At 41.8% G+C, this 16,343-nt stretch overlaps 1 protein-coding gene across 1 annotated transcript in view; it reads right to left on the minus strand.

Annotated features, from left to right (window-relative positions):
- The window catches only part of LOC135527441 (potassium voltage-gated channel subfamily B member 1-like), an 87,288-nt gene extending 70,945 nt beyond the window's left edge, over positions 1–16,343 (minus strand). Inside the window, exons 1-2 of the mRNA XM_064955970.1 lie at positions 16,331–16,343; positions 15,521–16,080 (exon numbers count right to left, since the gene is read on the minus strand). Of these exons, the coding sequence (XP_064812042.1) occupies positions 15,521–16,075 (555 nt within the window). The 5' untranslated portion in view covers positions 16,076–16,080; positions 16,331–16,343. The remainder of the gene's footprint in view (positions 1–15,520; positions 16,081–16,330) is intronic.

Consider the following 16,343-nt stretch of genomic DNA (forward strand, 5'->3'; position numbering starts at 1 on the left):
GAACTTTGCGACCTTTTGCCACATTTCACGCTTCAAACATAAAGATATAAAACTGTATTTTTTTGTGAAGAATCAACAACAAGTGGGAAACAATCATGAAGAGGAACGACATTTATTGGATATTTCAAACTTTTTTAACAAATCAAAAACTGAAAAATTGGGCGTGCAAAATGATTCAGCCCCTTTACTTTCAGTGCAGCAAACTCTCTCCAGAAGTTCAGTGAGGATCTCTGAATGATCCAATGTTGACCTAAATGACTAATGATGATAAATACAATCCACCTGTGTGTAATCAAGTCTCCGTATAAATGCACCTGCACTGTGATAGTCTCAGAGGTCCGTTAAAAGCGCAGAGAGCATCATGAAGAACAAGGAACACACCAGGCAGGTCCGAGATACTGTTGTGAAGAAGTTTAAAGCCGGATCTGGATACAAATAGATTTCCCAAGCTTTAAACATCCCAAGGAGCACTGTGCAAGCGATAATATTGAAATGGAAGGAGTATCAGACCACTGCAAATCTACCAAGACCTGGCCGTTCCTCTAAACTTTCAGCTCATACAAGGAGAAGACTGATCAGAGATGCAGCCAAGAGGCCCATGATCACTCTGGATGAACTGCAGAGATCTACAGCTGAGGTGGGAGACTCTGTCCATAGGACAACAATCAGTCGTATATTGCACAAATCTGGCCTTTATGGAAGAGTGGCAAGAAGAAAGCCATTTCTTAAAGATATCCATAAAAAGTGACGTTTAAAGTTTGCCACAAGCCATCTGGGAGACACACCAAACATGTGGAAGAAGGTGCTCTGGTCAGATGAACTTTTTGGCAACAATGCAAAACGTTATGTTTGGCGTAAAAGCAAAACAGTTCATCACCCTGACCACACCATCCCCACTGTCAAACATGGTGGTGGCAGCATCATGGTTTGGGCCTGCTTTTCTTCAGCAGGGACAGGGAAGATGGTTAAAATTGATGGGAAGATGGATGGAGCCAAATACAGGACCATTCTGGAAGAAAACCTGATGGAGTCTGCAAAAGACCTGAGACTGGGACGGAGATTTGTCTTCCAACAAGACAATGATCCAAAACATAAAGCAAAATCTACAATGGAATGGTTCAAAAATAAACATATCCAGGTGTTAGAATGGCCAAGTCAAAGGCCAGACCTGAATCCAATCGAGAATCTGTGGAAAGAACTGAAAACTGCTGTTCACAAATGCTCTCCATCCAACCTTACTGAGCTCGAGCTGTTTTGCAAGGAGGAATGGGAAAAAATTTCAGTCTCTCGATGTGCAAAACTGAGAGAGACATACCCCAAGCGACTTACAGCTGTAATCGCAGCAAAAGGTGGCGCTACAAAGTATTAACTTAAGGGGGCTGAATAATTTTGCACGCCCAATTTTTCAGTTTTTGATTTGTTAAAAAAGTTTGAAATATCCAATAAATGTCGTTCCACTTCATGATTGTGTCCCACTTGTTGTTGATTCTTCACAAAAAAATACAGTTTTATATCTTTATGTTTGAAGCCTGAATTGTGGCAAAAGGTCGCAAAGTTCATGGGGGCCGAATACTTTCGCAAGGCACTGTATGTTGGCCTGATATGGTTCCCAATCAGAGACAGCTGTTTATCGTTGACTCTGATTGGGCATTGACATTTACATTTAAGTCATTTGGCAGACGCTCTTATCCAGAGCGACTTACAAATTGGTGAATTCACCTTATGACATCCAGTGGAACAGCCACTTTACAATAGTGCATCTAAATCATTTAAGGGGGGTGGTGAGAAGGATTACTTTATCCTATCCTAGGTATTCCTTAAAGAGGTGGGGTTTCAGGTGTCTCCGGAAGGTGGTGATTGACTCCGCTGTCCTGGCGTCGTGAGGGAGTTTGTTCCACCATTGGGGGGCCAGAGCAGCGAACAGTTTTGACTGGGCTGAGCGGGAACTGTACTTCCTCAGTGGTAGGGAGGCGAGCAGGCCAGAGGTGGATGAACGCAGTGCCCTTGTTTGGGTGTAGGGCCTGATCAGAGCCTGGAGGTACTGCGGTGCCGTTCCCCTCACAGCTCCGTAGGCAAGCACCATGGTCTTGTAGCGGATGCGAGCTTCAACTGGAAGCCAGTGGAGAGAGCGGAGGAGCGGGGTGACGTGAGAGAACTTGGGAAGGTTGAACACCAGACGGGCTGCGGCGTTCTGGATGAGTTGTAGGGGTTTAATGGCACAGGCAGGGAGCCCAGCCAACAGCGAGTTGCAGTAATCCAGACGGGAGATGACAAGTGCCTGGATTAGGACCTGCGCAGCTTCCTGTGTGAGGCAGGGTCGTACTCTGCGGATGTTGTAGAGCATGAACCTACAGGAACGGGCCACCGCCTTGATGTTAGTTGAGAACGACAGGGTGTTGTCCAGGATCACGCCAAGGTTCTTAGCGCTCTGGGAGGAGGACACAATGGAGTTCTCAACCGTGATGGCGAGATCATGGAACGGGCAGTCATATTTAGGCAGGCCCTTTTCCCGATCGAGAGCAACCATGCCTGCCAAACTATAAATTACGTCTCCGTAATCTAGCATGGGTAGGACGGTCATCTGAAATTCCTTTAGTTTGAAAGTTTGTTTCTTAAATCTTTTGTTGTTATTGTAATGAAATATTCACAGTCATGACTTTTTTAAATCATATTTTAAATAACTTGTAAATACACTCTTATCTGTAACAGAATTAACCAAAAATCTGTAACATAATGACAGAATGACACTATACACTTAAATACACATGGATTTAGTACTGTAGATATGTGATAGTGGTGGAGTAGAGGCCTGATGGAACACAGTGTGTTGTGAAATCTGTGAATGTATTGTAATGTTTAAAAATTGTGTAAACTGACTTAATTTTGCTGGACCACAGGAGGAGTAGCTACTGCCTTGGCAGCAGATAGTGGGTATCCATAATAAATACAAATACAAATACTGAAATTGAAATGGCTAAAAACAACAGTTCGGTCACCTGCTACTGTCCTCCCTCCCAATGGCATACTGCATTATGACCCTCCTGTGTCACTTTGCTTGGACTAAGAAAATGTACTTTATGATACTGTCAAGAAGCATTATGATCATCATAATCATAAACTGTAAGCCAGATAGGCCTATCACGTGCATGCCCTTATATCAGTCATCAGTCAAAAAGAGGATGTCCTGTCCTGCTCCTGAAATCTTCTCCTGCATTCATTCCAGTCATCAACAGCAGAGCATTGGGGTCGGTGCATGTCTGACATCAAAGGGTGCGCAATTACAAGGATAATTTAATATGGTCAATTTAAAAATATATACAGTACCAGTCAAACGTTTGGACACACCGAGTCATTCCAGGGTTTTTGTTTGTTTTTACTATTTTCTACATTGTAGAATAATAGTGAAGACATCACAACTATTAAATAACACATATGGAATCATGTAGTAACCAAAAAAGTGTTAAACAAATCAAAATATATTTTATATTTGAGATTCTTCTTGCCTTGATGACAGCTTTGCACAGTCTTGGCATTCTCTCAACCAGCTTCATGAGGTAGTCACCTGGAATGCATTTCAATTAACAGATGTGGCTTGTTAAAAGTTCATTTGTGGATTTCTTTCCTTCTTTAATGCTTTTGAGCCAATCAGCCTTGTTGTGAAGGTACGGGTGGTATACAGAAGATAGCCTATTTGGTCCATATTATGGCAAGAACAGCTCAAATAAGTCCATCGTGACATTAAGGCATGAATGTCAGTCAATATGGAACATTTGAATAAAGTTTCTTCATGTGCAGTTGCAAAAACTATCAAGCGCTATAAAACTGTCTCTCATGAGAACTGTCACAGGAAAGGAAGACCCAGAGTTACCTCTGCTGCAGAGGATAAGTTCATTAGAGTTACCAGCCTCAGAAATTGCAGCCCAAATAAATGCTTCACAGAGTTTAAGTAACAGACACATCTCAACATCAACTGTTCAGAGGACACTGCTTGAATCAGGCCTTCATGGTCAACTTCCTGCAAAGAAACCACTACTAAAGGACACTGATAATAAGGAGACACTTGCTTGGGCCAAGAAACATGAGCAATGAACAATGAGCAATGAGTCCAAATTGGAGATTTTTGGTTCCAACCACCGTGTCTTTGTGAGATGCAAAATAGGTGAATGATGATCTGCGCATGTGTGGTTCCCATCGTGAAGCATGGAGGAGGAGGTGTGATGGTTGGGGGTGCTTTGCTAGTGACACTGTCTGTGATTTATTTAGTATTCAAGGCACACTTAACCAACATGGCTACCACAGTATTCTGCAGCGATTTGCCATCCCATCTGGTTTGCGCTCAGTGGGACTGTCATTTGTTTTTCAACAGAACAATGACCCAAAACACCTCCAAGCTGTGTAAGGGCTATTTGACCAAGAAGGAGAGTGATGGAGTACTGCATCAGATGACCTGGCCTCCACAATAACCCTACCTCAAACCAAAGCTGTCAAGGCAAAGGGTGGCTACTTTGAAGAATCTCAAATATAAAATATATTTTGATTTGTTTTAACAGTTTTTTGGTTTCTACATGTGTTATTTCATAGTTTCGATATCTTCACTATCATTCTACAATGTAGAAAATAGTAAACATAAATAAAAACGCTTGTATGAGTAGGTGTGTCCAAACTTTCGACTGGTACTGTATATATGACATAAAAATACTGTTAACACGTAGGCTATGGTGTAATGGTATGTTTTGCCTTGTGTGGTAGGTTTTGTGGCTTTTGACACTGTTATGTAGGTGTCATAACCAGCCATAAAATAATGCAATATATGTCACAACAGGTCTAAATACATTATATGTGTCATGACAGCGTTATGACCATATTATAAAAGCTTATGACAAGTTATGTCAGCTATTATGACTTCTTATGACATGGTTATGACTGTGTCATAACGTTTTATAGTGCTAGCAGTCAAGTAAAGTGTTTCCATTCCAAATCATATTGCTAAATGATCCTTGATATGCCCATCTTAAAACAATTCCAAACAGTTCCTCCCCTCTGGCTTAGACTCTTAAGGATTAACTGGGTATCCGTCTGGGCTGAGGTTGACAGTTTTATGTGCTCTGTCAAGGTGAAGCCATCAACAGAGTTCTACAGCTCCCGCCAGGTCCCATATATTTACACCCAGTATGGGTTGACAAGCAAATTGTTTCTGCGGAGAAAATCGATGACAATTGCATTAAGATGAAAAGCAAGTTGGGTCAGGTGAGGACAGTCAGGACACACACTGGACAGACAGAGAGATAGAGAAAGGCTGAAAGGCAAAGTAACGTGCATGGACCGCTGGACCACTGGCTCAGCATGACTTGACGATGGATGGCCACACTAGAATTACAGTACATTAGCAGGCTGGGGTTTGTGTTATATAAATGATTGACACCGCAGATGCTTTATGACTACTAGGACATAAGATTAGACTAGGGATGGGTGGGTGGGGGTGTGTGTGTGTGTGTGTGTGTGTGTGTGTGTGTGTGTGTGTGTGTGTGTGTGTGTGTGTGTGTGTGTGTGTGTGTGTGTGTGTGTGTGTGTGCGCGTACCAATGATCGTGTGAACATGTGTGAGGAGTGGAGTATGCTGACAAGATGTGTGAGAGACTGTCCTATGATCTGTGTTGAAGGAGATGTTTTTGAGGGGTCGATGCTGGGTGATCGTGTCTGGCTGTGGTGCTGAGGTGCTTTCTGAATGCCTATAAAATCCATGGCACACAGCCTCTTCGCTGCCTTGCTGATTCAATTGCCATATATCTCCCACTGGCCTGACACCGCTATGCACAGTGACAGACAAACAGCACTGACGCACATGTTATCTTCCAGTCTCTCACGCTCTCTCGTCTCTCCATCTCGGCTCTCTCTCTCATCTCTCCATATCACCTCTCTCTCTCTCTCTCTCTCTCTCTCTCTCTCTCTCTCTCTCTCTCTCGTCTCTCCATCTCAGCTCTCTCTCCCCCTTACTCTACATCATTCATTCTCGTCCTTCTCTCTCCTTCCCTGTTTCTCATTCTCTCCCTCTCTCCGCTCTGATTACTGAGGTGAAAATAACTTAATCAGCATATTAGCACGTATTACCAGAGATAATGATATAACATTTCACCTACAACTGAGATGAAATAATTTATACAAACCATTTCATAGATATGAGGTAAATATACAAACATGCGCAATTATGCAAAATCACCATAACACTGGATCTATTACGAATGTCTTCTTCCTCAGTCAGTTTGTTTGTTTTGTTCCGATGTTTGTGGGATTTACGGTGGGGCTCAAAATACTTTATTGCTAATTTAACCATTCTCCAATTTGTTTCAAATGCAATTTTGAACTGCTAAAGTGTTACATAATAATGAAGAAAAAAAATGTTCCAAATTTAACAAACACCCCCACCTCTCTGTCATGTTTTTAAAAAATTTATATTCCATGTGGGTGCACTTTTCATCCTGGGACAATCCCGTATTTCAACCCCTTTTCAGTTGTCACAACTTTCTTTTTAACAAAAAAGGTTAATTTGTCATAAAGACGCATCAATTAATTCAGTCTACAAGAGAGTAGGCCTAATGACAATAGCTGAATGTCACTACACTTTCTGGTGTTCCATTCATCAAATGGCGGGTGCTGTTTGGATGCTAGAATTATTTTGGAGTGGGTGAACGTGCGCAGGTAAAGGTATGCTATCTTAATTTGAATAGTTTCTCACAGCAGGAAAATAATCCGGAAAATAAACAGGAAATGTGAATTATTATGTGGATTATAATTAATGGACATTTTAAGTGAAAATTATAAACTTTAGAAGCCTTTTTAAACATTGAATACACTACAGGTTTGTGTTTGCTGTTGTGCAGGCATGAACACAACCATGACAGGTTCATGCCACATTAATAATTAATACATTTTTACCGTTAAATGACATCTTTACAATTAGGCCCATATTTTTGTTTCAAACGCGTGTGCACCCGATAGAGGCCCTCTTGAATGTCATGGTATAATTTCCACTCTGTTCGATGTTGTTGTTTCATTTAATTATTCATGTAATTTCTTATTGCTCACTCTCAGTGCTTTAACAGACCAGAAATGGGGTACAGATGTTTAATTCACCTGCAGCACCCCACGCACAGCCAAGCCTATTGCCCCTGGGTATACTGTATAGATATGGTCTGAGAGACGCATCTTTCATATTAATCAACACTAGCATTTAGCTTTCTTTGTGGTGGTTGCCCCTGAGACCATTGCAATGCATGTGCATCAAGTGCATTGATTATTGATTTATACTATAAAAACATTTTATAACCCATTGTCTCTCAGAGTGAACAAGACATGGGAGGGGTCTTCATTATCATATTTCCCAGCATGCTTTGTTGCAGGTAGTTTTTTTATTATCCAATGATTCCTACATTAACATTTTAGCCATTTAATAAATACTTCTGCCATACTCAACAGCACACTAATAGATTGCAAGAACCATGTCTCTGTCACTAACAACACAGTCATGGGTGGGTATCTCTCACATTCACTTGAAGGGCATGCTAGGAAATATGCAAATACAGGTAGTAGTGTTTAAAACCTAAATGCCTTATGCTGAATAAACTGTTCATCTGTTTAAAGTGTTACAGTGAATAAACATGTTCTGGTGTTTACAATCTTAACACCGTGACGCGTTTTCATTTAAATCCTAAATGCCTTGAAGCTTTTAAAAGTGTTACAGAAAAAAATTGTTTTTACAGTGTATGGACCGTAGTATCAGTGAATTATTAAAAAAAAATCCCAAATAACATCAAGCAATCAAAAAATACATCCCGAAACAAATAAAACAGCTTTGTATGTTTAGTCACATGCTCAGGTCAACTCAAAGGCTGCCCCTGAGGAGCATAGTGAGCCAGGCAGGAGCTGCTGTCCATACAGGTAATAGATGACCTCCATCAATGGAGGAAGTTATTTATAGGTCACATACCCTGAATAGTGTCCCAGGGAACCACCTTCTTCACCACTCATAATCTCTATGGAGAGGAAACCGTAGCCCAAAGGTATGACCTCAATTTCAACACATTAACAACACATTTCTCCAAGACCCTATTCTGCCAAATAGCCACAAGGTTGATTTCAGAGGCAAGTTAATAAGGGAATATCTCGTACTGAATGCATCTGATTGACAGCAGAATATATGTTTCTTGCTGCCTCAGTAGTTTACTGTGATTTCAAAGAGACACAGTCTTTGAAGGCTTTAAAAAATCTACCAGGCTTAGAAAATATGGCACATATGGGAAACACTGGCAACAACACAAACAATTTAATCCTCTTTTCAGCAGCACACTGATGGAGGAGATTTTCTCCATCGATTACAGGCTCCTCTCCTTCTCCAGCCATGTCCTGACACACATTGATCAAATGATATCAAAGACGTGAAAAATCGATAATGTAAATGTTGGTTTGTGAAACAAGATGTGAAGAGGAGCATCTCTGAAGCCTGTGGCTTGGATGTCTCCCTGTGGTCGTGGATTTCAAATCTAAACTAAAAATAGACAAGGCTTAAAGATATGTCAGTAACAGGCTAAATCAAAAAGTTGTCTAATTGTCTGTTTATTTCTTTGAGCTATGCCTTTGTTTCAGCCACAAGCCATATTTTTTTCAGGGGGCCGGAACATAAATACAAATCATTTGAAGACTGCAAATTGACCACAAGAAGCCCAAATAGATATAATATTTGACTGAAACATAATAATTTCAAACCTTGCTTACATACGTATACGATTACAAATATTTCTCTATTATGCGCGGGAATACTTGGGAGCTGATTTCCTGGTGTTTTTACAGTCTTTATGTTGAACAATAACAAATTGCAACAAACAAAAAAAAGACTTGTTTTTTTTTGCTCAGAAAACATTGGTGGCCAAATCAAATCACCCGCGGGCCACCAGTTTGGGTACCCTGTTTTAGGGGCATATAGGGGATTACTGACACAATGAGAGAGTAACCAACAAGAACCACAAAGCACTTTCACCAAGGCTGCACATTTCTCTAAGAATATTGGTTAGGTCTGATAGCAGACAAAATATGTAAACGTCTTTGCTTCGGATTTCAAAGAAGATTCACTTTAAATCCTTGCAACACCATCTGGAGAAAGCATTGGAGAGGTTCTAAGGATAATGCGGTTCTTGGTGGAAACAGACAAACATTTACATAGAGAACAATACAAACAACATGCAGAGGATAACATGATAACATGTATCTTATCTCTATGGAAAAGCTAACATAACTACTCACTATCATAGCATATTGTAAGTTAATTACGTATATAGGTTATTACTTTCCTAAATGCACTTTCTGATAATGAGCCAAAAGTCCTTCCTAATATGGAACTGAGATCAGAAGAGAAAAGGACTAATTGACTGTTAGGCAAGGGTTTACCTTGCAGGATATAGGCTAGACACAGGCTGATGTTCTGTAATACCTTTGGACTGGGAAGGCTTCCCTTACAAATGTGGGGTTTCTTTCACATTTTAATGAGGACATCCAAATTAGCCGACAACAACTGACTGACTGTAGATACCTGTCATCATGGCTGGATTGATCCTCTATAAATGGAACAGATCCATCCTCAATGGGACGGATATTTTTGTACCGCTACAGTAATACACCATAGGCATCTGAATGTAGTAAATTAAGTAATGGGTTTAAAATAGCTTAATAAGTCTCTGCTTGCTAAATATTGTAAGGTCTGGACAGGTATAAATAATAACATCCAATTAACAAGGTAATCTCATTTGACCATAGGGTAAGTGGAAGAGACATCTGCTTTCTGTGCTTCCACAGTAGTCTGCCAAGATCAGTTTGACCCACTTGGGTTTGGAGCGGAACTAGGCAACACTGTACTACTGGCACTGGAGGGTATCCACCCAGAGAGGTGATCTACATAAGCTTATTGCCTAATGGAGGGAGCCACTAAGCCTACTGTATCAGAGTAACACTACTACCACAACTACACACAAACACACACACACACACACACACACACACTGACCAACCCTCTTATAATGCAGAGTGTGTTCTAAGACAGCCTGAATACCTTACAGTATGTAGCAGCTCCAAGCCGTTACTCACACACAGCCAGTGTACCCCAGGAGCGTGTCCTCAGCCCTCTGTTGTACTCCCTGTTTACCTACGACTGTGTGACTTTGCACGAGCCCAACTCCATCCTCAAGTGTGCTGATGACACCACGGTTGTAGGACTGATAACCAACAACGACGAGTCAGCCTATAGGGAGGAGGTAAGTGAACTGGCATGGTGATGCCAGGACAACAACCTCTCCCTCAACATCAGCAAAACAAAGGAGCTGATTGTTGACTTCAGGAAACAGAGGAGGAAACATGCTCCGATCCACATCAAAGGGATTGCAGTAGAGAGAGTCAGCAGTTTAATGTTCCTCGGCGCCTACATCACCGAGGACTTGTCATGGACCAACAACACCACCACTCTTGTCAAGAGGGTGCAGCAGCGTCTCTACTTCCTAAGGTGGCTGAAGAAATTCGGCACGCCACCCTGGGTCCTCTCCAAATACTAATGCTGCGCCACCGAGAGCATCCTGACCAGTTGCCTCACAGCCTGGTATGGGAATTGCTCTGTCCACGACCGCAAGGCCCTCCAGCAGGTGGTGGAGACAGCCCAGTACATCACTGGGACCGTCCTCCCACCCATCCACGATATCTACTCTAAACAGTGCCTGAGGAAGGCCTGCGCCATCATCAAGGACTACACACCCTAGCCATGAGCTGTTCACTCCCTTACCATCAGGCAGATGGTATCAAAGCATTAGGTCTACAAGCCACAATCTTCAAGCCATCAGACAGCTGAATACTTAAACCGGACTGACAGCCTGCTCCGATTCTGACTCTGATGCCCCCCCATCCCCCGTTCCCCAAAAGACGTGTAAATATTGGACTAGAAATTGAGATTCCTGTAATATACTTATCCTAAAACTATATTCTACTGAACTGTTTACTGTATGTTCATATTCTTATCTTTTATTATTTCTTAGTGTTGTTGCTTTGTCGAGAAGGAACCTGCAAGTAAGCATTTATTTGGAAGGTGTATACCGTATGTATCCTGTACATACAACTAATAAAACTTTTTAAAAACTTGTGTGGGTAGAAAAGTCAACTACTGCAGATAAGTTCCAATGGTGACATTTAAGAAGTGAGAGGTCAAATGTGAGGAGATGTGAACAGGGCCGCTGTACTGTAGGCTGCTGGAGTCCCTCATTCATTATTTACAGAGGACCTGTCCACCTGGCCATAATGTAGGCCTAATCATCATCACTCAACCAGAGACAGAGATGGGGGTTGAGTAAAAAACATGTTTCTGGAAAATAGGAGATAGAACCTAGAGCAGGTAACCGTAAATAGCAGTGGGTGACTGTAACTAGCACAAACCCATTCAGGAGTACAGCCAAGAGTTTACTGTGAGGGTCAGGGTTCAGGGATGCTCAGTCCTGTATGAGGAAAGTCCAACAGAAATATACTGTGGTAGTAAATCTATACATTAGCATTCATACTGAACAAAAATATAAACACAACATGTAAAGCGCTGGCCCATGTTTCATGAGCTGAAATAAAAGATCCCAGAAATGTTCCATACGCACAAAAAGCTTATTTCTCTCAAATTTTGTACACACATTTGTTTATATCCCTGTTAGTCATCATATATCCTTTGCCAAGATAATCCACCCACCTGACAGGTTTGGCATATCAAGAAGCTGATTAAACAGCAGGATCATTACACAGATGCACCTTGTGCTGGGGACAATAAAAGGCCACTCTAAACTGTGCAGTTTTGTTACACAACATAATGCCACAGATGTCTGAAGTTTTGAGGGAGGGTGCAATTGGCATGCTGACTGCAGGAATGTCCACCAGAGTGTTGCCAGAGAAGTGAACGTTAATTTCTGTGGGCCCACCCTTGTGAAATCTATAGATTAGGGCCAAATTTATTTATTTAAATGACCTGATTTCCTTATATGAACTGTAACTCAGCAAAATCTTTGAAATTGTTGCATGTTGCGTTTATATTTTTGTTCAGTATAGTTATGAAATAGTATTAACAAAATGGCTTTTTAACTACAGCTGAATGGTGCATATGGATCACGGCCAAGCACCACTGAATCATGGCTGTAACAGCATATACTCTGATTACAATGTCTGACGACTGATTTTCCAAGCCATTTATTTAATACCATACTAGCATCCTTTTTGCATAGCTAAAGTCCAATTCTGGGTCCAAACTGCAGTAGTTTTAGGTTGCTTGCCTTTCAGGGGATGGGGAGGTTGGAGGTTGGACTGGGGAGAGTGCTGTGATTGTATGTGGAGACGGAGAATCAGGGATGTCAGTGGAACAGGGCAGAGTGGACATATGGAAATATCACCAACAAATCACAACCGATAGCCACGACCAGGTGACTCAACAACCTGCTTGCCCCTGGTATGTTTTATCACCCAGCAGACATATCCTGATGTTGTATAGGGAAAATAATGCTGCCGTAGGACAATCAATGAAATATTGAATCAAACTAGTACTATCATTGATAGTAGCTTTGTAATCTGATCCTGTCTGTGTGTGATCTTCTCTTTAAACAGTGTTCCAATGTAAAGTAAGATGGAAGTGTACAGGCTACAACCCTCTGATGCACTGTGAGCCTGTCATATTGTATGGCCATGGTGCTGAGGGCACTGAGAGTGAACTGTGGTCTATGAGGCAGAAACATGCTGAGACAGGCTTTAGTGCAGCATCAGCCAGGTCTTCCATTCACAAGCTGCTTTCCATTTCCTCTCAGTGAATACACACAGTACACGCTTTGCAGACATACTGTAGGTATGAAAGGAGAATCATCTATAATGGATGAATTAATGATCTCCAACGTTTTGTTTCCAAGAGATTCTATATTTTTTGGGTGAATTATTCAGAATGAAAAACCCCAAATATGTCGACATGGAGACTTCTGAGAGTCTACAACCACATGAGAGCGTATCAAAAATACAGTAGTTCAATCAATGTTTTTCCCACGTCATTTCAATGAAATTACATTGAACCAACATGGAATAGATGTTGAATTGACGTCTGTGACCAGTGGGGAGGCTTGTGCATACACAGTGCCCTTCATTGTACAGCAGGTCTGACTATGAGGAATGTCTTGTCTCAGAGCCCATTTTCATATGTGTATTTTGTGGAGGTTATAACGCCAAAGGTCCAGGCACAGCCAGGGTGACGTCTTTAGTTATAGATACTGCAAATCGCACCTTCCCTTAACCCATCACCTGACACAAAGTCAAGAGTAATTCATGTGCAATTTAAAATGTATCTGCACTGAAAAATAAATTACGTGGAATCTGTGTTTAGAAACAACTTATTTTAATGATGCCACCCTTCAATTAAGCATGGGAAAACAAGGCCGTATCCGTCACCTGCCATTAGACCTCAGCATGACACTGTTATCCCCCTCTCCCCCGTTACGGAGGGAAAACAAGGCTGTATCCGTCGCCTGCCATTTCAAATATTAAGTAATGGAGTACAGAGCCAAAACAACACAACATGTACCACTGCCAAAATACTGTATTATATAATAGTAGGCAGAGCAGGTGAAAAATACTGAAGGTAGAAATCAGAGTGGGCATGATCCATGAACTCTACATGGTGCTGTCTTGGTTACAAGTAAGCAGAAAAAGGTCAACAACAAGAAAACAACACAACACTCACATTTACCAAGCCAGCTATATCATGATACCTGTGTAATATTGACCCCCACTCTCCCAATTATTACTCAATCTATTTACAGATGTAGTATTCAGAACATGTTATTGGCCTGTTATTAATCATGCTAATGAATTATTGACATAGTCAAACAGTAGTGGAAACACTTCACTTAAAATGCTGTTAATGTGACTGAATATGCCATTGATCCAGCCTAGTGAAATGGCCTTATTGCAGCAGCGTGATCAATGAGCTCATAAATGAGAGAAATTATGAGAGAAAATGCAAAGCTGGAAATGAGGCAGAGCGAGAGAGAGAGAGAGAGAGAGAGAGAGAGAGAGAGAGAGAGAGAGAGATTGAGAGAGAGAGAGGGAGAGAGAGAGAGAGATTGAGAGAGAGAGAGAGAGAGATTGAGAGAGAGAGAGGGAGAGAGAGGGAGAGAGAGAGAGAGATTGAGAGAGAGAGAGGGAGAGAGAGAGAGAGAGAGAGATTGAGAGAGAGAGAGAGAGAGAGAGAGAGAGAGAGAGAGAGAGAGAGAGAGAGAGAGAGAGAGAGAGAGAGAGAGAGAGAGGAGTGGGTGGGTGGAACCAAACACTGAAAATGTCATCAGGAATAATTTGCCAACAACAGACACTCATTATGAAATCCAAAGACAAGAGGGTGGGAGCAGAATAAGTTTAAATACTTGATAAACTCACTATAAATAGTTGAAGAGTTACATGTATGAAGTGGTTTTGATTCTTGCATCTATTTTCTCCAGTGCCCTGAGATGCATACCTCCAGTAAGAGATATTGCTCTCTCTCCTTCCTCTCTTGATTTACCTATACAAATATGAACGACCGATGTGTTCAAGAGACCTTTATAGGAATCACACTGGGTTTAACATCAAAGAGACTGTTGGAGTTTGAAAATGAAAAAGAGGGACAAGATAATTACAAAATGCATGTGTTCAATCACACACTGATCACAAACTGGTCTTTGTACCTGTGCCTTCCCACTTCCCAGTATTGCCCACTTGTCTCCAGACAAAACTCAGGTTTCTAAGTATTCAATATGAGGGCAAAATCAGCTGCATTGCATAGTATCAGATCAGTATGTCACGATGGAGCTAATGCTCTGTTGACACCTTCACCTCTCTATTGGTATTGACAGGCGACCTCTCAGTGACAGGCTACATTCATTCATTGGTACAGGAGAAGTGGAATAGTGCTTTCCAGGAGCTCTCCAGAGCCATTGAACATGACAGATTAAAAGCACTGGATCCGAGATATAGGGAGCCAGCCAGGCATCAGAGGCCACATGATGGTTTATGTCAACTTCAGTGAAGTCAACCTACAATGACATGCTTCCTCACAAATACACTCAAACTGTGAGTCATAACACTTACAAGTCTATAAACTTAAAGTTATGCTTGTCTTTAGTTATGACTTACCTCTTTAGAACAACTCCCACTTTTAAGGACAGGACATGTTATTGTTTAAATATGAACAATTTCAGCAAATGACGTGTCATAAACAAATGTCATAAAGAAAATGTAGCACCTTTTTATTATTTGTTGAGTATAATGCAAATGACTAAATTTAACTTTTCAAAGTGGCGGTATAATGTTTATCTAGGAGGACCTAGGTGAAGTTACATTAACTGGCGATCCACTTGCAGCAAGATGACATGCAATCCCATGACAGAGCAGTAAGACCATGCAGTGAAAAGTTCAGACAAACTTGAAGAGGTATACCTGACTTTGCTTACCTTAGCAGCTAACGATGAACTCGGCTTCTCCAGGAGATCCCACAGTTTCTTTTGTTTCTCAGAACAACATGTGGTATCAAAATCCTCGCCTTCCCTGCCCCTCATAGTTTCGGCCTCTCTTTTGAGCTCCTCGTTCATTTGTTCCTTCTTCTGGTGGTACCTGGCCTGACAGCAGGACTCCAGGTAGATCTCATCTATACCCCAGAAGTCCAGCTCCTGACTAAACGACAGGGCACACATCTCCTCCATCATGTGCAGTTTTCCCGTGCGGTAGAAATTCAGAATGGACGTGAAAGCCCCGGGGTGTCTGTCAAAAAAGTACTCATTATCATCCAAACTGTAGTCGTCGCATATCTCCATGAGAGACTCGTGGGTGTTACAGTCTCGTAGTTTGCCCAGCCTTGTTCGCGGCAACCTGTCCAGCGTTCTCCATAGAACTTCGTGGAGGAGACCACCAACATTGAGTCTAACCCGACGGTAGTGCGCCTTGCTCCGGATTATTTCCACCGGCTCCGGTGGTAGCGAGGTGGTCGACCGAGAGCCCCCTTTAATCATCCTCACTCAAGACGTTCAGTCACTTGAGAATGAATAATGTCCGAAACTATATGGCCAGACAGGTCCAGAAGACACGGTCCTACATTAGGGTCTGTTCTCCCCTATTCCAATGGCTACAAAAGGGGAAAAGCGAAACATCAGGGGTAACTATATAAAATTGCCATCGAGCCCGATGACCTACGGGCCTGATAGAGAACGCAATGTCAGGTGGTTTATCCACTCATCAGATAACCAAATAGATAATTTAATCCGCACAGCCGCTTTCCTC

Source organism: Oncorhynchus masou, chromosome 5 (genome assembly GCF_036934945.1).
Source record: "Oncorhynchus masou masou isolate Uvic2021 chromosome 5, UVic_Omas_1.1, whole genome shotgun sequence".
NCBI lineage: Eukaryota > Metazoa > Chordata > Actinopteri > Salmoniformes > Salmonidae > Oncorhynchus > Oncorhynchus masou.